This window comes from Polyodon spathula, chromosome 1 (genome assembly GCF_017654505.1).
Source record: "Polyodon spathula isolate WHYD16114869_AA chromosome 1, ASM1765450v1, whole genome shotgun sequence".
Lineage (NCBI taxonomy): Eukaryota > Metazoa > Chordata > Actinopteri > Acipenseriformes > Polyodontidae > Polyodon > Polyodon spathula.
Genome location: NC_054534.1, coordinates 13,794,369 through 13,816,109, shown reverse-complemented (window position 1 = coordinate 13,816,109; position 21,741 = coordinate 13,794,369). Strand labels below are relative to the sequence as shown.

Sequence of the window (21,741 nt, the reverse complement as noted above, 5' to 3'; positions counted from 1 at the left end):
AATCACTGTTATATATTAAATAAATTGAGGTGTTTCAACTCTAAACAACGGAGAGTTGTATAGTGGTCCAGGAAATCTAATTATTTAAAACAGCAGAGTGTTGTCATATTCTTGGAAAGATAACTCCAGTACTTTTAAACTGTTTAGGCTTGATAAATAGTTAGCAGGCCTACTAAACAATGTATAGCACAAACAAAACTGTATCACAAACCACAGAAATTGCCCAGTGCAATTGCCAAACTGAGTTCTGGCTTTCTGAAATGTAAAATGTGTCTTTGTGAATGGAAACTCAAATTTTCAGACTTGAAGTGTATCCATGTTTTGTTGCTACATTTCTTCAAAAAGAAAAAAAGCAGTATTCATTTGAGTAACCACATTTTTGGTTCAAAAATACTGGAAGTTGGTTTTTCAATTACTGCCAGTGCTTCAGATATTGTTATAATTGTACATTTAGGTGCTTTTGTCCTTTTCAGTTTTGTGTTGATGTGTACATCACTTGATAGGATAGGTTACAATGGTGTTGAAAAGGTTATAATCTGCTTTGCAAATTAGTACATTTTTTCTCTTCCTCTAGGACAAATACCTTCACACAAACTGTCTGGCAGCTTTAGCTAATATGTCGTCTCAGTTCCGTTCTCTTCATCAGTATGCGGCCCAAAGAATTATCAGGTAAGCTATTTTACTAGCAACCCAAACGCAGAACATTTCTGAGTCAGCCTGTTACTGCAGGGCAAGTTGAAGTAAGGCTTGGTTAATATTGAGGTGTTCCTTAATTGAACTTTTTCTCTAATTACAAGCATATATCTTTTAACTGGTTTATTTATGTATTATTATTTACTTGGAATATATTACTCTTCATCATAGTTTTGTCAATAGCAATTTGTAATAGTTTTATATATCTGGCAGTTTTCAAATCTGCCGCTTCGCCCCCGTGTTGTTTCTGGTGTGTGTGTGGTCATGTCGCTGCGAAAGTATCTTGTCGCCCAATGAAAAATCGCATCGCCTCTCGTGTGTGGCAGCCTCTTGGTGTGCACAAACTAAATGGTAACAACACAGCCAGCCAAGCTAAAAAGCCTTTCACTGCTGTTGAAAAATTGATAAAAAGGATAAAAGTAAGCATTACAAAAAAAAAAAAAAAAAATACTCAAACATGCTTTAATATTTTTTTTGTGACAAGAGATTGTTGGGATATTCACTGCAAAGATAAAGCCACAGAAAAAGCAGAAACAAATGCTTCCCTTAGCAACAGGCTGCTGAGGAACAGTTACACATTTCAGTTAATTGACTTGTCCCAGTTGTGCTTAAATAAATAATTTCGTCAGGGTTTCAGTGTAACGTGATTTGGCTTAAACTCTGGTATAACCTGCCTCTGACTTAATTATGTTCAAATGCTTAAGTTAATTCTTGCACTGCTGTTTTAAATTCTGGTCCTTAATTCTGGCGACATAAATATGTGTTTCAGTTTAATATAAATTCATAGTACCATACTTAAATGTAAATAAATTATTGCATTTTTTTTTTTTTTTTTAATCTTGAATTGGATATATTTCCCTCTTGTGAACAACCAACTACAGAATATTAATGCCTAACCTGTTCAGTGTAAAAGTAGGCCTTTCAGGCGATGACATACTCAAATCTAACAAATAACAATTGCAGTCTTTTCAAGACTGTTTGCTTGAAATGTGAAATTAGATTTGAGGGTCTTGTCACAATTGTTTCAATGGAAATTGCTGTTTAGACCTTGGTGTTTTGATTATTAAACATGTTATAAATGCACTGTCAACGATTAGGGGGTAGGGTTGAAGGACATGGTAGTTTGAGGGATAGGAAAAAAAATGAACTGGATCCCCAGTGCTACAGTAGCATAAGGACTGCCATCTTGAGCACTACATTACATAACCTTGCTTATGCCTGTAAAGCTATTTTTAATAAAATAAAATAAAAATGTACCTCCAGATAAGAAATTGTGTAACCGTTTATGACTGCAGTATATGTACTTCTAGTAATAATTTAAATCCCTGAACTAAATAATGTGTAAAGCTGGTGAAACACAAGATGAGTGGTATTTGTTAATTGTTCATCCATCTGCACTGCCATTATGTGACTCAGTGGGTGTTTGTGGCATTTGTAGACTTGGGTAAAAATGTAATTTTATGTTGCTCAAATGTTTTTGTTTTTTTGTTGCTGCATTACTTTATTTGGAGTTGTTCTGTCTCTGACAAATGTGTCTCTCCACTGTGTGGTGACACAGAGACAAGATTGACTAGCCTTTCACCTGGCGGTCTATGTTCAAATCTTGTTTTAGTTCACAGGTCAAATGAGTTTTGCCGCTTTCAACTTCCCTCCAGTTTATAGTAGTCCACTTCACAAAACCACTACGTTGTTCGACCAACACTGGACATGTTTTGCATGTTAAAAAAAAAAAAAAAAAAAAAAAAAAAAAAAGAAAGAAAAAAGATCAGTGATTCTATAGGCATGGCAATAGAACTGCTCCCTCAGCCACGAGGAGGCAGGTGATCCACCATGCTTGGGCCAGTGTGATCTGTGAAATCGTTCATCAGTGAAGCTTTATTCACTTGCTTTTGAGTATAATGACCAGAGATTTAAGCCAGAACTGGTGATTCCTTTGAACAGCTTCATGATGCAGTTTCCTTTTTTCAAAGACTGTTGCTTTCAGGGGTGTCCAGTTGTCTCTGTGCTGAGAGAATTCCTCTTCAGTTCTATTTATCTTAAGACTGTTTTAAAAAGAATAGAACACAGAACATTACTGAGCCAGCTTGTTACCGCAGGGCGCTAGATAAGGGGCATCACATTGCAGATTTGCCGGGGGAAAAAGGAATTTACTGCAAGGCTTCCTGTCTGAACCTCTACCAGCTTGTCTACCACTGTAGGCTGTGCTACTGTGTAACAGATGTATATCAGTACAAACTTCATTTGCAAGAAGAGCAGAGAAAGAAGCCATTGAATTAATGTTGCTTTTACTTATTTTTTGAGGTTTCTGTTTGTGTTTTGTGCCATCACGGTGGCGCAGAACTCGAAGGAAAAATGCCACAGTGCATCAGCCCTCTATATTCTTGCACAGGGGACAGCAACCTTTTTGTTCATTTGAGCCAGACATTCTGCTGTTTCAGAGTAATTGGTAAACAGAGAGCCAATCAATGCTAATACATCAGCTGAATGCAGTAATTCACCAAACAGTGCAATGTGAAAAATATACTCTAAGTGCCATACAAATTCACTGTATATAATGTGCTAAAGTGGGTGTCTTTCTGGTTAACAACTAGATGAATAGTATGAACAGTCTTCAGAGGTAGGTGGAGAGCAGTGGGTTAGGTTGCTAGGTAGGCTTATAGAATACTGTTGCAAATTTTATATAATTAAGCAATAATGACCGACAGGGTTATCTGGCTTCATTTAAAGGGAAGGTTTGTTTCTCTTTGCTGGGATGGGGTAAAGGGGACAGGACTGCAGGTGTATTCCATTTAACTCTGAAAAAGGCAGGTTAGAAATCTCATGCATCATTGTAATCTGCCATGTAGTACATATATATATATATATATATATATATATATATATATATATATATATATATATATATATATATATATATATATACATACACATACACACACAGTTGTCATTTATTTTTAAAGAAATAAATATACATGTTGGATATTGTAATACTAGCACAGTAAAAAAATATAACATTTGAAAAAGAAAAACCTGCCACATCTGCCCTTCAAGCCCAAGTGATACAGAAATATGGATTATTATGTAATACACGTGTGTTTTTTTTTTTTATTTTTCCTGTGCTTTTTGAGGAATAACTGGCTTTGGTAGTTACACAACAGTCTTCCATTGGTTAGTTCACAATGCCAGTGAAGTACTTCTCATGCTGTCAACATTATTATTAAATACAGTTAGTATTTCACAATCACCAACTCCTTTCTGTGTGGGAATATTCATACAAGTTAAATGTAATGTTATGTCTTTGTGTGGGTTATATGAGTAGCCCTTAGGGCCTTATCCCTTAGCGGTTACCTGCACCAGTGAACCTTTATGAAAAAATAGTAATAACATTAAAAAAAAAGTCCCCTGTAAGATTTTTACTTAAGGTCTATGCCAAGAATATTACTACATTTCAAAGGAACTACATGAACTAGACTTGCATTTCTGTAACCGCCTGTTAATTTATGCTCCAAGAACAATGTAAAACAGCACTGGCAGGAGAAGTAATGATTTCTCAGGCGTTCTAAAAAGGAACCAAGTCTTGCTTAATGACTGCAAGCTGTTTGCCAGCATTTCCAGAAAAAAACTGAATAGCAAACTTTGTTCAAAATGAGGAACCATTGTTTTTAATGGGACGAGTCCAGACCACACTTTTTGCTTTTCCATGCTCAGGCTACCGAGAATTTTCCAGATTCTTTTAAGGTAGACCTTTATTAAAGTAAACAAAGTTTTTCAGTAATGAAAGGCTGTCTTTTTTATGGGTCTATCTTCATGCAACGCTCAAGATTGTGGTAGTCATGGGAGTCCAGCTGAATTTCTGAAGTAAGGTGGTTTTAGAGATGACCATTTGAGGTGGATTTATATAGTGATTTTTTTCTATGTACTAGCTCATTGTGGCTTCAGTTGCAGATATTACAATTGCAAACCCATAGTGGTTGTTTCTATAAAGCCACAGTTTTTTTGTTTTTTGTTGTTTTTTTTCAAAAGGCTAAAAAATAGACTTAATTAACAATCTATTAGTAAACATATATTGGAATTTAAAAAAAAAAAGGTAAAAAAGAAACAGATGTTTGAGTTTATAGAAATAAACTACATCAGTTGACTTTTCTACAGCTGTGGCCAAAAGCTTTTGCATCACCCTGTAAAATGTACTAATTTTGCTTTATAAAGTTGAATGAAACCAGCCGAATAATGTTATGTTAACATATTGAGTTACATACTACTTTGCAGTTTCCCATATACTTAACGAAAAACTGATATAATTGAAAAAATGTGGCATATTGAAATCTAACATGAAATACTGTACTACTATTACAGCTTCCGGTAGACTTTCGCATTATTCACAATATAATTTTATAGTTTCTTTGATTATGTGATGTTAAATAAAATATCTAAATAATGTTCTTATATATATATATATATATATATATATATATATATATATATATATATATATATATATATATATATATATATATAGTATTTTTTTTTTTTATTATTTTTTATTATGTCTTAATGCTAAAATTGTAGGTGATACAAAACATTTTAAGCAGTAGCTGTACAATGCTGTTTGGAGTATTTCACTAATGCATCTCATTATTTCCAATACCATACCATGCCATACTGTACCAGTTTCATTTATATAGCGTCCTTAATGAACAAGCATCCCAGGGCGTTTTACAAAAGAAATTGAACAAACTAAAAAGAGCTCAAAACTGCTTGGTAGTAAAAGTTAAAAAGTTAAAAAAATTTAGCTAGGATTTTAAAATGCTGATTGACTCAACATTCTGAATAGAGCCTGGAGTTCCAAAGCAAAGGAGCTTGAGAATGAAATCCCCCCCTACCATAAGTTATATTGCTTTAAAACAGTATGCCTTTTTAAAACACATTATTTCCAATCACCTGTCCTTCATTCTGCATTCTTCTGCCTGTATTCTTGTTTTCTTCCCTCTGCTTTTCTTTTTTCCAACATTCCCATAACTATGGAAACAAAACCTCTTTCAAAATTGACAAAAAGAGAAAGAAAAGCCAAATGATCTGCTTGTTTCATTGTTTGTCTCCCTTCCCCTTGTTTTTCAGTTATACCTGCCGCCACATGCGGAGATACTTGTATGTCTTGGACCATATGTATTTCCCCCGCTCCCATTGCACTGCGCTGCAGCAGTACTTCACGTACCTGGGTGACACGGGAGAGGAAGTCTTGCACTTTACTTGTTCTTACATTCTCAAGTCCTATGCTTCCAGGTTAATAACCTCTGCTTTCCATTTTACTGCATGTCTGCATGTTCACTGTGACTGCTTCTTGCATGCCGGATGATACAAAGATTAATCCTGTGCTCCCCTCCAAATAATATTTGGAGGGGATGCTTTGCATGGTTGTCATAAATTTGCAAGCATCTGTTTTTAATTTTGTCTGGACAGGGGTATTGTTCCCTTTTAATTTCATTTTGACATAATTTCACTTGCGGATAAACCGTGTACGGTCTTACTCTCACATTTTGTAACTACTTACCACAGATTCTAATAAACGTATGCAGTAAATCCTGTGACTGGTAATCCTGAGATCATCTTAATTATTTAATGTATTAAATGTATGCAGTTTATACAACATAATTGTCCTGATTATGAGATAAATGTCCTTGTTCACAAAGTGGCCCATGTCCCACAACTAAGACATGACCACAGTTTCTAAATCAAAAGCAAAGTACATTTACTAAAGTAAATTTGTCCAGGGCAATACCTCTATCTGTGTAAGCATTATCTTCAAAGAAAAAGGTCCTTATTTCTCACCATAGTCCATCCACACTGCATCTTATACAAAGAAGATACTAAAATATGAAAACATTCACTCAGCCAGACTAAAACATTTTGATCATCAGAAATTTAACAGACATAATCAGTAAAAGGGTTTGGTTCACTATAAAGTACGAAACTTAAGCATTACCGTTTAGGTGTTTTACCTCCTAAAGACCCCAAACCTGAATCGATTATATCAAAGCTGTGTGCCAGAGCCTGTAACGCAGTCATGCCCGCCCCCCCCGAAGGCATAACAATACTGCACGCACAGATACCAGCATCATTTTTCCTTTCACAGGACTGAATCTGACGGGAGAGCTATAGACATATGAGTACTTTGAACCGAGTGATTGTGTATTACACTGTTTATGCAATAGTTATTTACGTTGTTTTAGTTTCACTAATTGCACTTAATTATTTGCACGTAGCCTGTTGTTTGTGACGTCCCACATCGGCCTTGTGCCCCGCGTGAAGCCCGCGGCTTTTGCCACCCCTTTCCAGGGATCAAGCAGTCGGCTAACTTGAGCTCTCCTCACGGGTTGCTTCACTCCAGCTGGAGTTAACCCTTTGCGGTCCGTTTATTCAGCTCCTGTTAGGCACGTCAGGTCCAATTTATTTTCACATGCATTGTTTATGTTACACGCACTGTTTAAAAGTAATGTTATTCAAAGTAAAACAGGTTTAAAAGGCACTGCATATCAACAGGACACTCAGTACTGCATCTCCAGCCCTGCCCCACTCCTTGTTTGCTGTGTTTATCACATGTAGTACCGTGAAAAAGTATTTGCCCCCTGTTTGATTTTCTGCATTTTTGCATATTTCTGACACAATGTAATCATATCTTCAACCACAATCTAATATTAGATAGATAAAAGGGACTCTCAGTGAACAAATAACACAAAATGTTGATACTTATTATATTTATTTATTAAAGAAAGTTATGCAACACCCAGTGCCTCATGTGAAAAAGTAATTGCTCCCTTAGACTCAATAACTGGTTATGCCACCTTTAGCAGCAATAACTGCAACCTAACGCTTCCTGTAGTTATTGATCAGTCTCTTACAGCACAGCATGGAGGAATTTAGGCTCAATCCTTCATGCAGAACTGCTTCAACTCTAACATTTGTGGGTTTTCAGCTTCAGCTCAGGACGGATGGCCTGACATTCTCCTATAGAATTCCCTGTTACAAAGCAGAATTCATGGTTCCTTCAATGATGGCAAGTCGTCCAGGTCCTGATGCAGCAAAACATCCCTAAATCAAGACACTACCACCACCAAGCTTGATTGGTGTTATGAGGTTCTTGCTATGGACTGCAGTGTTTGGTTTTCGCGAGACATAACGGGGCCCGTGTTGGCCAAAAAGTTCCACTTTTGACTCATCTGTCCATAGAACATTGTTCCAGAACTCTTGAGAATCATCCAGGTGGTTTTTGGCAAACATGAGACGAGCATTCATGTTCTTAGTGAGCAGTGGTTTCCGCCTTCCTGCTCTGCCATGAATCCCATTTTTGCCCAGTGTCTTTCTGATGGTGGAGTCATGAACACTGACCTTAGCCGAGGCGAGAGAGGCCTGCAGATCCTTGGATGTTGTTCTGGGGTTCTTTGTGACTTCTTGGACGATTTTACGCCTTGCTCTTGGAGAGATTTTGGAAGGACAGCCACTCCTGGGAAGATTTACTACTCTCCCAAACTTTCTCCATTTGGACAATATGGCTCTGACTGTGATTTGGGTTGCCCCAGAGCCTTAGAAATGGCTTTGTAACCCTTTCCATACTAATTGGCATCAACAACTTTTTTTCCCCTGAGGTCTTCAAGAATTTCTTTTGATCGTAGCATGATGTGCCTCTAGAACCTGTGTGCTGACAACTTCACTCTGATGGTAAGGGCCAAAGTTAGTCAGATTTATATTGGGCAGGGCCTTGCCCAAATCAGGCCTGATAGTTAACCAAAATATTCAAACAGCTGACCCTAATTATCCCTTTAATTGGGTTGAGTTAACTGGGGGGGGGGGGGGGCAATAACTTTTTCACACCTGAAGATTGCATGTTTGATTACCTTGCACACCAAACAAATGAAAGAAGCACCAAACTTTGGTGTCATTTTTTCTCTGAATCCCTCTAAATACTACTAAAACTCATCTGACCAAATTCAATGTGAAAAATGTGCAAAAATGAAGAAAATCAGACTGAGCAAATTCTTGTTCACGGCACTGTACAGTGGCTCTCAAAGGTAATCGCCCCCCTTGGATTTTTCCACATTTGATTATGTTACAACATGGAATCACAATGGATTTAATTAGGCGTTTTTGCCACTGATCAAAACAAAAAAGTGCATAATGTCAAAGTGAAAAATAAAATCTACAAATTGTTCTAAATGAATTACAAATATAAAACAGAAAATAATTGCTTGCATAAGTGTTCACCCTCTTTGCAATGGTGCAACCAGTTATTGTTAGAAGTCACATAATTAGTTGAATGGAGTCCACCTGTGTGCAATTAAGGTGTTCCACATGATTTCAGGTTAAATACACCTGTGTCTGGGAGGTCCCACAGTTGGTTAGTACATTTCCTAACAAAAACTACATCATGAAGACGAAGGAAAATTCAAAGCAAATCCGGAATAAGGTTCTTCAAATGCACCAATCGGGTAGGACATAAGAAAATTTCCAAGGCATTGAATATCCCCCGGAGCACAGTAAAGTCCATTATTAAGTATTGGAGAGAATATGGCACAACTGTGAATCTGTGTAGAACAGGCCGTCCTCAAAACACTGAGTATCCAGGCGAGAAGGGCACTAGTCAGGGAGGCCACCAAGAGGCCTATGGCAACTCTTAAGGAGTTATAGTCTTCCACGGCTGAGCTGGGAGACACTGTGCATACAGCAACAATAGCCCAGGTGCTTCACAAAACTGGCCTTTATGGGAGAGTAGCAAAAAGAAAGCTATTGTTGAAAAAAACTCTCATCAAATCTTGGCTAGAGTTTGCCAGAAGGCATATGGGAGTCTCTGAGGCCAAGTGGAAGAAGATTCTATGGTCTGATGAGATCAAAATAGAGCTTTTTGGCCTCAATGCTAAGCGCGATATTTGGCGCAAGCCTAACAGCGCACATCATCCTGAGAACACCATCCCTACCATGATGCATGGTGGTGGCAGCATCATGCTATGGGGGTGCTTCTTTGCATCAGGGACTGGAAAGCTTGTGAAGATAGCAAAATAGATGCAGGAAAGTACAGAGAAATCCTGGAGGAAAACCTGCTGAAATCTGCAAGAGACCTGGGACTTGGGAGAAGATTCATCTTCCAGCATGACAATGACCCCAAACATACAGCCAAAGCCACACTGGAGTGGCTTAAAAACAAAAAGGTCAATGTCCTGGAGTGGCCCAGTCAAAGCCCGGACCTCAATCCAGTTGAGAATATGTGGAAAGAGTTGAAAATTGCTTTTCACCAAAGGTCCCCATCCAACTTGACGGAGCTTGAGCAATTTTGCAAAGAAGAGTGTGTAAAAATTGCAGTGTCCAGATGTGCAAAGCTGGTAGAAACTTATCCAAATAGACTCATGGCTGTAATTGCTGCCAAAGGTGCCTCTACCAAATATTGACTCAAGGGGGTAAATACTTATGCAATCAATTATTTTCTGTTTTGTATTTGTAATTAATTTAGAACAATTTATAAGATTTTATTTTTCACATTGACATTATGGACTTTTTTGTGTTGATCAGTGGCAAAAACTCCTAATTAAATCAATTTTGATTCCACGTTGTAACAAAATAAATGTGGAAAAGTCCAAGGGGGGGTGGGGGTGTGAATACTTTTGAGAGCCACTGTATCTCTTCAAATGCATACTGATAAATCCTCTCCTGATCACTCAATTCATCACCAAACTCCTCAATAATGCTATCCAAGTCATTGTTTTATTACTATAATATCTCAAAAATCTTGGCAAATGTCCACGATTTTCTTTGAGTGCTGGATGCGGAAGCAGCTATGTTGTTTGTCTGTGTTATGTCTGTGGTGAAGGAACTATGCATATTGCTCAGATTCGTCTCATTTTTTTCCCCCAACTTCTCTCTCCCTCTCTCGGCCATTGAAAGCTTTTCTCTGTTTTTTCTGGAGAAAAACTGACTAGGGACCTGTGATTTACGCCTTGTTTTTTTGTTTGCTTTGGTTTTTTTTTTTTTTTTTTTTTATTATTTTATTAGTATTTGAAATGTAATATTTGGCTGAGATTGCTTGCAGTCTGTGCCACAGTATCTCACTGCCATCGTGGTGACTACTTGCAGCACTATTACGAAGGCTGTTAAGTGGTAAGGACTCTTAACAGCAGGCTTCCCTAGGTCTTGTTTGCATTTGGACTGTGGGTTTGCCAGAAGCTATATAGGTGGGCATCCCTATGTACTGCTTCGTTAAGTATCATGAACTGTGTAGACCTGTAAACCTGCAAAACCCTAGGGCCGCTGCTCACCTTGTGGCTTGGCTATTTGCTCTCGGTAATGTCTTTCCACCCGTTCTGGTACTGTCTTGGGTACGACCTGCTACCGACCAGGGATTACATCCCCAATCTGGTACCAAGCAGGTCTTGTTGATAGGTCTGTTGCTGTCTTTAGCAAGCTGAGGCAACAACTGTACATTGCTTGCTGTTTGCATAATGCCTGGGTTTTATCCCTGTGACACATGCAAGGCCAGCCTGCCTGTGGACAAGCAGCATGCAAAGGAGCCACTGGTATACCGCATTTTATGTGAGTTCTGTTTCACATTTTTCCACGAGCATGCTGGAGAAACGTCTCTTTTGCAGCTCAACAATGCTCTGTGTCCCTCACTCCTGCACAGCACTCTTCCCCCATCACCCTCTCATAGAGAGACGACTGTGTCCTCACCCCATATCCATGCACCCGGGAATAGAGAACCTCTGGGCAGCAGTTTCCCACAGGCATGCGTGTCTGATGGAGACAAAGCGCTGCTGTTGGATGCCCCTATTACAAAACTGTGGCATACCTTTGGTCCCGCAGTGGACGAGATACTGCAGTGCTCTCACCGCGAACAGGAACCCATTAAGGAGCTGGTGTGCTTGCTCCATTCCGTCCAGTCCCGTTGCTGTCTTTAGAACCTGAGGCAGCAACTGCACATTCTTATTGTACATTGTTTGCTACTTGCTGATATTATTCCTGTGCCAGCAGATTCAGGGACGGGTACAGCCGGCTGTGCCTGCAGCCAGAGATGTTATTCGGCCTGTGGCCGTTCGCCACATAGGCTATAAAAAGTTCCACTGCGCTATGCAGAGGCAAGAGCCTCGAGCCAAGCCACAAGGTGAGCAGTGGCCCTAGGGTTTTTCTGCCAAAGGCACAGGGCCTCTTCTTAGGGAGCCATCTGGAGTATTGGTGTTGGTGCACCACAGACATCTGGGTACTTTCTACTGTTCAGACCGGCTACTCATTGCAGTCAAGCATGGTCCCCTTCTCTTTCATGCCGTGATTGCAGCATCAGTCACAGACTCGCAGGATACACCACCTCCAGTTGGAGGACGGAGTTCTACTCCGTGCCCAAGCGGGATGGTGGCCTCAGACCAATCCTCGACCTCAGGAAAATCATCCTGTATCTGAGCCGAAGGAGATTAAAAATGTTGACGATGCAACAGCTGTTGCAGTCAATCAGCCAGGCGACTGGTTCACCATGGTGCGCCTCAAAGATGCCTATTTCTATATCCCCATGAAAACCGGCGCCCATGAAGTACCTGTGGTTCACCTATCAGGGAACAGTGTACAACTACTCTATTGTTTGGATGACTGGCTCATTTGTGCTCAGTCTCCAGCTCAGCCAGACGCTCACACGTAACTAGTCACCAGTCCCCTTCAATGGCAGCAACAGTGGTGGTTTACATTAACCACATAGATGGCCTCAGGTTGCAGAGTCTCCATCATGTGGCCTGTAAGCTTTGCTCTGGGCAAACAATAACCTCTTTTCACTGTCGCAGAGTTGAGGCGAACCAGAGATGGTAGCCTCATTTGGGAGAGCAGAGATATATCTCCTCCCTCCCAGGAATCAACCCACTGTCCCCTCTGGCTCTCTATAATAGGAGACTTGGACCTGTTGGGTACCCCTATTTCACTACTGACAACACACATTGACCAAAATGGATAAGACGTGCAATTTAATTTATTTGAGTCATTTATAGAAAGCATGTAAATGTAATTACAGCAACTAAAAAAGAGATTTATAAACATTCATGGTTTATACAAGTCTGATGTCACATGAGGATCTAAAGAAAATTTTTTTTCCACCATTTTGAAACTGAATTACAGCATATAATTTTAACAGCTATAGAGTATACTTGCAGCTAACCTAAGTAAACAGTACTGTCAGGATCAACTGACTATATGGCATACTTTCATTTACAGGAAGAAAACATACTGATTTTTATTTTTTTTAGCTAATTACTAAAGGTTTTAATCTTAATATTTTCTTTTGATCGATTTAATCATCTGATCTGTGATTTGACTGTAAAATCTCTATAAATATTTAAAAGAACTGATAAACCTTTGCAGCACTAAACCTGTGATCTTAACTGCACAGAAATGTTTATTTTTCTTATCAATTGCATTATGTCATCATTCACCATGTTAATATATTTCTTCCGTGGAGCCTGGGTAATAGTGAAACAGACTTCAAAAGTAAAAAAAAATAATAAATTCAAAAAAATGTAAACCATGCAAAATTAGCCCAGTCCAACCCTTCTTCAATAGAAAAATAGCCCTGGAGCGCTGTTTATATCCCATGATTATTTGTGTGCCACAAGACAGAAGTAAAGGCAGAGCTGAGTGTTTTGATAATATAGAATATCTTTGGAAGTACCCTCTGCTGTTTTTCAAGATTTCGTGCACCATTTTTGATACTGCACTCAGGTAGACAAGATTAACCGATCAGTTGTGTTTTAATTGATCAAAGCCCACAGGTGTGATTTAATTGATTAATCAGTAATTGATTAGGACCCCTACTAATTACCATTTAATATTTTGAAACACCTTTATAAATGCTAGTTATATGTTACTACTGTATGGAAAGCACTTTCTTCACAATCCAAGAACGATATAAGTAGACAAACATTTAAGCCAAAGCTTATATGATAGTGGCTTTTTACTTGAGTAGCTACAGTTGCTTATACTGTAACAAGTTCATTTTGCAGTTCTCATCTCTTCTAGAGGTGACAATTGTCTGATTTAAGGATGGCGTGGGCAAAAGCACATTATCATAATGATAATATTAGCAATTCATCGTGCTAGTGTAATTTGAAAATAACATGCTTTCCTTCAAAGGTCTTCTCTGTACTGTGGCATTTTAAAAGATACATGTTTTGTCTTTTAATTGCTTGCTGAAATCGAAACTTAAATCTCCCAGGTTGTGAAACTTAATTAAACCACTTATTTATGAAACAAAAAGCATTTGAGCTTTATTGAATGTACAGCTATGGCTAAAAGTTTTACATCACCTAGAATTTTAGCATTGCAAAAGTCTACCTGAAGCCATAATAGTAGTACAGTATTTTATGTTTGATTTCAAAATGTCACATTTTCAGTTTTTTGTCAATTTTCTGTTAAATATATGGAGAACTACAAAGCAGTATGTAACTTAATATGTTAACGGAACATTATTCAGCAGATTTCATTCGACTTTATGAAGCAAAACTAGTGTATCAGTGTATTGTGTAGGGTGATGCATAACTTTTGTCCATAGCTGTATATGTAATGTAATGGTCTCCCCATAGAATGACTTTGAGGTGTCTTTTCTCCAACACCTGAACCAGCAGAGGTTCTCAGTAGTCATCTTCCTTAATTGTCTCTTAGTTTTTGGTTAAAACCTGTGGTAATATCAGCATGAGTAGAGATGAATAGATGAGGCTGAAAGCCAAGATCTATATACGGCTTTATTAGTAATATACATGTTAAAACAATTCAGCAATATTTGTTTTCTACTCATAACTAACCATTATTGAGTACATTCTTTGCTGAAGTGGGAAAAGGTTGATAAAATGAATGCCATGACTGAGGCGCACTTCTTTGGAATTCAGAGAGGTGCCTTGGGTATGATTTTTTTTTTAAAGCAGCTGACGTCACCCATAATTATATGAAAAATAAACCAGGTAAAAATAATACGGTTGATGTCATAAATTGAGTTTCTATGTGATGTATTATGGAATGCATGTATAATGTTTGCTGGTGCAAGCATTTCTTCAGGATTTTTGCTTATTGTCTGTGCAGTCCCAGTAAGTTGGGGACACTAAAAAAAAAAAAAAACTTTCCAGAAAATAGAAAGCTGAATCTCAAAGTTTTCGTCTGTTAGTTTCTGTGTGTAGACCTAGAATAATTTGAATGTCAGCTGTGTACAGCTTAAATTAGACAAATGATGGTAAACGGGCTAAATGTCTGAATACAAAAGTACCTGAAGATAGTACATTGTTAATTGAAGTCCCGAACCAGGCTGAGAAGTGAACCGAGCAAAGCAGCAAAAAGCAGTACCTAAGTGAAAGTGATGCCTCTAGCATGGGCACCCTCAACCAAAAACAATTTAATAATAATTTCAGTAAGAACCTATGAGTTCTCAGTCCCGGCCAACATCCAAAGCCCCTTTCACACTAGCAGGCTGTACCCGGGTCAGGACCCGTTGTCATGCGGGTCGGCGATGCGATTTCACTGCTTTTGATAAAGCAGAGTTGATGTGGGAGACAGATAAATGTGCGTACCAATACCCCGGAACTAGCTTGTTACAGATGCTTCCATCCAAGCTTCTCTGGATTGAACCGTCGGCCCAAATGCTGTTTTAGAGCAAACGCTTCTTCATCCCTGCTGCAGTCTGGCTCATGGTGTGTCTCAAGCAACAAAAATATGGCTAAACAGAATAAACAGGAACGTTCCTCCAGAAGTGAAACTTGCACACAGTCGCGGCTGTTTGTTATTTTGTTGGCTTATGAACGGCCGTCATTCATTTTGTCTCGCTCAGCCCGAGTCAAAGCATGTCGACCCACATCCGAGGTGGGTTGTTGCGACCCGGGTAAAACCCAGGTACGTGGTTTCACACTAACGGGATTGTGACCCAAAGGACATTGGGCTATATTCATCAATGTTTTTTTTATTTTTTTAATTTATTCATCATTTTTTTATTTATTCTTTTTAAACCGAGATTCAGTGAGCTATTACTCATTAATCAAGTTTTTTTTTTTTTTTTTCAGTAAAAATCTCATTTGAATTCGTGGTCAAATCTGACAGAGAAAAGTTCCCTTAACTGTTACAAAAATAATGATGCCTCTATTCGACTACCAGTCGATAGTTAATGATGCGCAAACTTTTTTCTTTTTTTTTTTTTGAACACCGTTAGTAAAGGTGAGGGAGTTGATGCAACACAAGCATTTGGAAAACAGGCTTCAAACCCCTTAAGACATTTTAGGACCGACATGCTGATGAATAGAGTCCATTGTACTGCCTGCCATCTTAGTGCAAATATCTGTAAGCTAATTAAAAGGTCAGTCTATTTTTCAGCAAAGTAGTTTAATTTATTGTGTACTGAAGACCTGATTTTGTTGGTCGGATTACTTTTTGTTGCTTTCTGTCAGTACGGTTATTGAATTCAAGTGTATGGACGTTATTCATAGAGTCATAAGAAAATATCAATGGTAACGGGGTACTTAAATTAATAAACCAGAATACTAAAGAATCATTTTGCACTAAATGTTTTTTGGATGGCTGTTGGCGGGCCTGTATCATCATAATGGGGATTCACAAAGAGCTTCTAGTATCAGTAATAACTTATTTCTACTTACAAGTTTTAAAATGTGTTTACTTTTTGTATTTATAAAAAGATTCAGTTCAGTTCAGTCCAATGGTTGTTAGCCTAAAAGCATTTCCTAAGCTCAGCCATGAGATCAAGCTGCCGCCACATTATTTCTTTTGTGATGAAGTTCATATTCAGACTAGGGTGTGTGTCAGTGATTCATACTCTTGAGGACAAATAGTCTTGTGGCGGTGTCTGGCTCTTTTCCTGTAAGATTGTTGGGTCCAATGATCTAATGACGTGATGGTTCTCCATTTTGGTGTGATTTACTTACCCATTAGATTGCCATTTTTCCCCAGAGTTTACTTATTTTAGAATGGCTCGGGATCAAACCCAGTGACCTCCCAATGTAAGGAGTTCATGCCAATTATTTGGTATCCAGAGGCAATTACTGTAGATAGCTTTATCTGCAGTAGCACTGATCTCCAGACATGAACCACAAAATAAATTGTTAACCAGATCTAATAAGAAACCGTTACAGAACTAGGATCCATCAGGACCTGTCATTGTAGGCTAAAATAAATAATTCCAAGAGATGAATAATGTAGTCTATTTATCTTTTCTATAATGACATTCAATCATAAAATGTTAACAAATGTTTTTTGACACATTTGCTAATACAGTGGACTATTCCATGATAAATCAGTGATATCAGACTAATGATTTTTGTGTGGATGGGCTTACACAGCTTATGTCTTGTGCTTTCCAATAAAAATAAACATTTTCATGGAATGGCCCAGAGGTATGCTGTCCTATAATCTGCATGTTTCATTGAATAAAGTGTAAAACAGGGAGATGAAAAAATGTTCTGTAAAATGTGAGAATGTCAGCAGTCTGAATGTGGAAATATCCATTTCCTCAAGACCCCTTAATTTTTCAGTGCATCAGCTTAATATATACCATTATACAGTTGTTTTGGAACAGGGCAAGGTAATTTGCAAAATGAATTCCATATGCTGATTTGTCTATACATTATGTATATTTTTTTTGTTTTGTGACAGAATAGAATATTTCCATACCGCAACTTGCATTCAAGAATCCTTTGAATAAAACTGAAAAACAGATAACATACACTTCAGCAGAAATAAAGCTCCTGGTGGCATGGAGTCAGAGAAATTATGGTTTTCTCTTCCTAGGGTAAAACAAGTAAAGGCTACAGAATGCTTCAGTTGAAGTTCTGTTTCGTGGTTTGTTTTTATTTTAAATTCATTTTTGGATTTTCCACAAAATGTAATTCTGAGGTTCTTTAAATATGGTTATTTAGGCCACTTTGCTCTTGCCACCAATGCTTTCCTTCCAGTCGCTTCCTCTTGCAGCATTCCCAGACTGACCAGAAAAGTGGTGGCTTTGGTGTTTATGCAAGTTTTCCATACTTTGTTGGGATATTGCCTTCCGCACAAGTGTAGGATTAGGAAAGGTTTGGGAAACAGCCCAATTTTTGTTAGTTTAGGTTTAAAAGTACCAGCTGTATGTATACTTATTTTGTATTTGTAGTTTTTATGAAGAATTATTATTATTATTATTATTATATATTATTATTATTATTATTATTATTATTATTATTATTATTATTATTATTATTATTATTCCTTTAAAATGTATGGTAGGATTTCACTTTTGGCCAATTATTTTAATTATCCTGTCATTTTAAAAGAGAGAATTACATTGTCTCTGAAACAAAAAGTTAACTAGCTTGCCTACTTGCTTCTCATGACTGACACCACTGGAGGCCTGTGTTTGAATAAAGCCATTTTTCTTTCCAAATCGTGTACATTTCTTGGTTGTATTCCTTTCCCTTTATACAAGTGGAATATCATTATGTGAGTTATCAAACAGTAGTTTGGATGTTCCTGAAACCAAATGAATGGAGCCTACTTTTCTTTGTGTGTGTTGTGAGTAGTCACTCTTTTAAAGCATGGGAATGTGGGTAGCTTTCTGTTATTATTTAAACATGTCATCAAAGAATTGGCAAATGTCTGTGTGCTTTGTAAATGACTCCCTGCTAGACTTATATGGTGGTCAGTTGTCAACACAAAGGTGATTGAAGGTGGTATTATTAGATTACAGTTGAAGTCAGTATTGATCGGTGATGTTTATTACTTCCTTGATCAAGCAGAATGAAATGTCAGAAGCTTAAGAACCAACTGTAACTTGAAGCATCAGCTATCAATTCTGCCTACAGCCTTGATCTATCAATACCATCTGACACCATTGTGTATCCAGAGGCTATACGAGAATCTTAGAATCTGTGTGTGAGAAAATTACATGGAAATTCTGTGTAAAGATTTCACTTCATAAACATACACCTAACTTTGTTAGTGTGTATGTGAAGGTACTGTTGTCTTATACGTATTGATTCAAGCCTTGTCAGTGAGTTACAAATAGGTATGCCTGTTATACCCTGGCTACAGATTGATTATCATTCCCAGGAAGAAATTGACTTTACCAGGTTCTCAGAAAGAGGTGACCTTTGTAATTTTAACTAAATACTTCAGCTCTTGTAGGGGTGGGATGCTATACCGGCTTTGCTGTTTAGGTATATTACGATATTGAGATCATTCCTGTTATGCTACACCACAAATGTTGTAATTACAGTATACAACGGTTAATGCAATTTTGTTTCTGTGAACAAAGTAAGCCGTCTTTTTTCTTCAACATCCTGTACTACACAGCTTTCAAGTACTACTGCGCTTTCTCACCCAGCCTCACACTTAAACATTCCAGCCACTTCTACTTGCTGTCAATGACTACCATGACTGCTGTTTTTCCTTTGCATTTTTCTACTGCAAACATGGTTCTAAACCAAGCGATGATACTTCCAGCCTGAACAAAGTGTCTGAGGAAGATCTTTTTCCACCCGCAAAAAAGATAAAATGTGCTTCTGTCCCTGAACTTATGAGACACCACAGTCTCATTTTATGTCATGACTCGTGAGAATATTCGACAGCAAAGAGCTGAAGAAAAGGTATAGATACACAGGTTTAGCAGCATAACGTGTATTAAGGCTGTTAGTGAAGCACCATTTTGATTTATTTTTAAACGTCAGACTTAAGATTTTATTGTAATGCTGCCTAATGAAATAGAATGACCACATCTGTTAAACGTTTCTGAAAGGTTCAATAAATAATGTAAAGCAAAACATGAGGAACATATGAACAGATGGCAACGTAAACTCCCAGAAAATTACCTACCTTGCTTTAATTAAACTGTTTAAAGCCTAATTGTTAATTTGGTTAACATCTTTATACTTGCACATCCGATATTAAACATGCTTCTAAGCTTAAAAAATATATATATATACAGATGTGTTCGCTACAGCAGCTTTATTTATTTAAAGCCTGCTTCTCTGCATTTTTTTCTTTCCAACTGAATATGAAGCACAAATATAGGAAAACAAAATTTGTTGATTTAATTTTCGTGCTCACAAAATGCAGTTGCTGTAGGTGGCACAGCGCGTTTATGAACAAGTGGAATGAGGATGACCATATAAACATAGCTGATGGGGTACAGCTAAAGGGAGATATATATAATTTATTTAATATCCTAATAAGTGGGTTTTGTTTGTGTCTGTATTTGCTATTTCTGCTTAGATCCTGTCCAGTGGATGAAAAGCACATTAGCCAGCCTGGTAAATGATGTACTAAAGAAAAACAGCAGTAGAGAATCTTCTGATAGTATTTTTGATGTTGATGTGCTTTGTAGTAGATGTTTACATATCAGGATTATGGTTCCTTAATGTATTGTTGCTTACTTTAGAAACAAAAAGCTTAGCCACCCATCTCTGGAAATGCCTTACAACAGTGCTTCTCTTTCCTGTTGACGTTTTCTTAGATAGTTTCTTTTAAACGCTGTATCTAAGATGGAAAAATCTTCTGTAAAGGACTGCTTGATTGAACCACAGCCCCTAAAGCTCATCTCCTGCTGTGAAAAGCTTCACTTGCAGTGCTTATTGCAGGTAGTTCTAAGGACAAGGTGTTGTATGTCTTCATGTGAAAAGTGAGGGTGCACAAAACAAGTCTAGAGAATGTGTGTTCTTATTAATATTATCCAGTAAACTGCAAATTTCATTAGATCTTTTACTGGTGGGGAAAGTTCACGGAGTACAATTGTGACCTTCTTAAATAATCGCCTATAGATCTAAAAGTGTACTTGTAATGTTGGTGGTTTGGCAATGACATGGCCTATGCAGTATCTTTACAAGCTCAAGTATCTGCAACATTGTGTCATGCATTAAAATGTCCAAAAAATTATAAATTGCATGTTGAGAGATTCTAAGAGTAACCCAGTAATGGATTTGTTTTTCAGTATAGTTGAATGATAGAAGCTTCATGAATAAGTAGCCACACATTGTAGTCCCTTTGGTGTCCAGGCAATTCAGGATTCACTGTTTAAAATACATACATTTCAATGCCGTATGCACCCCCTGATGCATGTGTAATGTCAATGTATGGTGACTACAGCAACATAATAATTAAACGACCTTTTCCTTTTTTTGACGTCCAATCTTTTTTCAGTTGTAAAGAAGGGAGGGGGCTATAGTCTACTGCAGGTCGTGTACAGTGTGTTTAGTTTGCATTGTGTCCTTACCTTCAGTGTTGTAAGCCATTCTGTGCACTAAATGTCTTTTTTTTTTTTCTTAACCCTACTTTTTCAGCCTGTTTGCTTTGTTGTCTAAAAAACACAACAAAGTCCTGGAGCAAGCCACTCAGTCACTGAGGGGCCCCTTTGGTTCTGACGACAACGCTTCGCTTCCCGATTATGTGAGTAACTCATCTTTGGGCTTTTGTTTTTCTAATGCAGTTGTTTGGATGACTCATGTGCGTATCTCTCTGTAGGTATTTGCATTCCTGGTTTACTTGCTAATTGAACGTCCTGGCAAGAAAAAAACCCAGCAAGAAATAACAAAATAAATAACAAAAAAAAAAAAAAAAAACAATTTATCCAAACACGACAAAAACAGTTAACACAAAGCAAAAACAATCACAAAAACAGAAATACAGAAGTAAAAACAGGGGAAAGCAAAGAATTCCAATTTCCGTGATCCTGGTCATACAGTATTTAGTGTTTCCAGGACGTACAACCCTGGTCAGATTTCAAATGATTTTAAAAAGGTATTGTGAGGAGGCAATTTTAATGCTTGAAGGTAATTAATTCTAGAGATGAGATGCCTGATAAACAAAGGCCTGTGCTGGTAGAGTAGCATCAGATATTGCAGACATTCTTTAAATTGGCACATTCAGCACACAGTGCGCAGCATCCAGAGGATGATAAAAGCTTTCTGTCAAGTTAGGGATTCACATTGGTGTCCTCCTTTAACAGACTGCTGGTTTAGCGTGAATGTGAGGAACATTGTGTGTTACTCAGTGTGCTGATTATTAAACATGAATTTACTGCAT

General features: G+C 37.7%; 1 protein-coding gene across 4 annotated transcripts in view; it reads left to right on the top strand.

Moving 5' to 3' along the window:
* LOC121314418 (dymeclin-like) overlaps window positions 1–21,741 on the top strand; it is a 170,911-nt gene that overhangs the window by 90,997 nt on the left and 58,173 nt on the right. For 3 of the 4 annotated variants that reach the window (XM_041247681.1, XM_041247671.1, XM_041247699.1), the window contains 3 exons: window positions 575–669; window positions 5,809–5,973; window positions 21,000–21,105. In XM_041247681.1, coding sequence (XP_041103615.1) covers window positions 575–669; window positions 5,809–5,973; window positions 21,000–21,105 — 366 coding nt within the window. The remainder of the gene's footprint in view (window positions 1–574; window positions 670–5,808; window positions 5,974–20,999; window positions 21,106–21,741) is intronic. The other variant, XM_041247690.1, reaches the window with a different exon arrangement.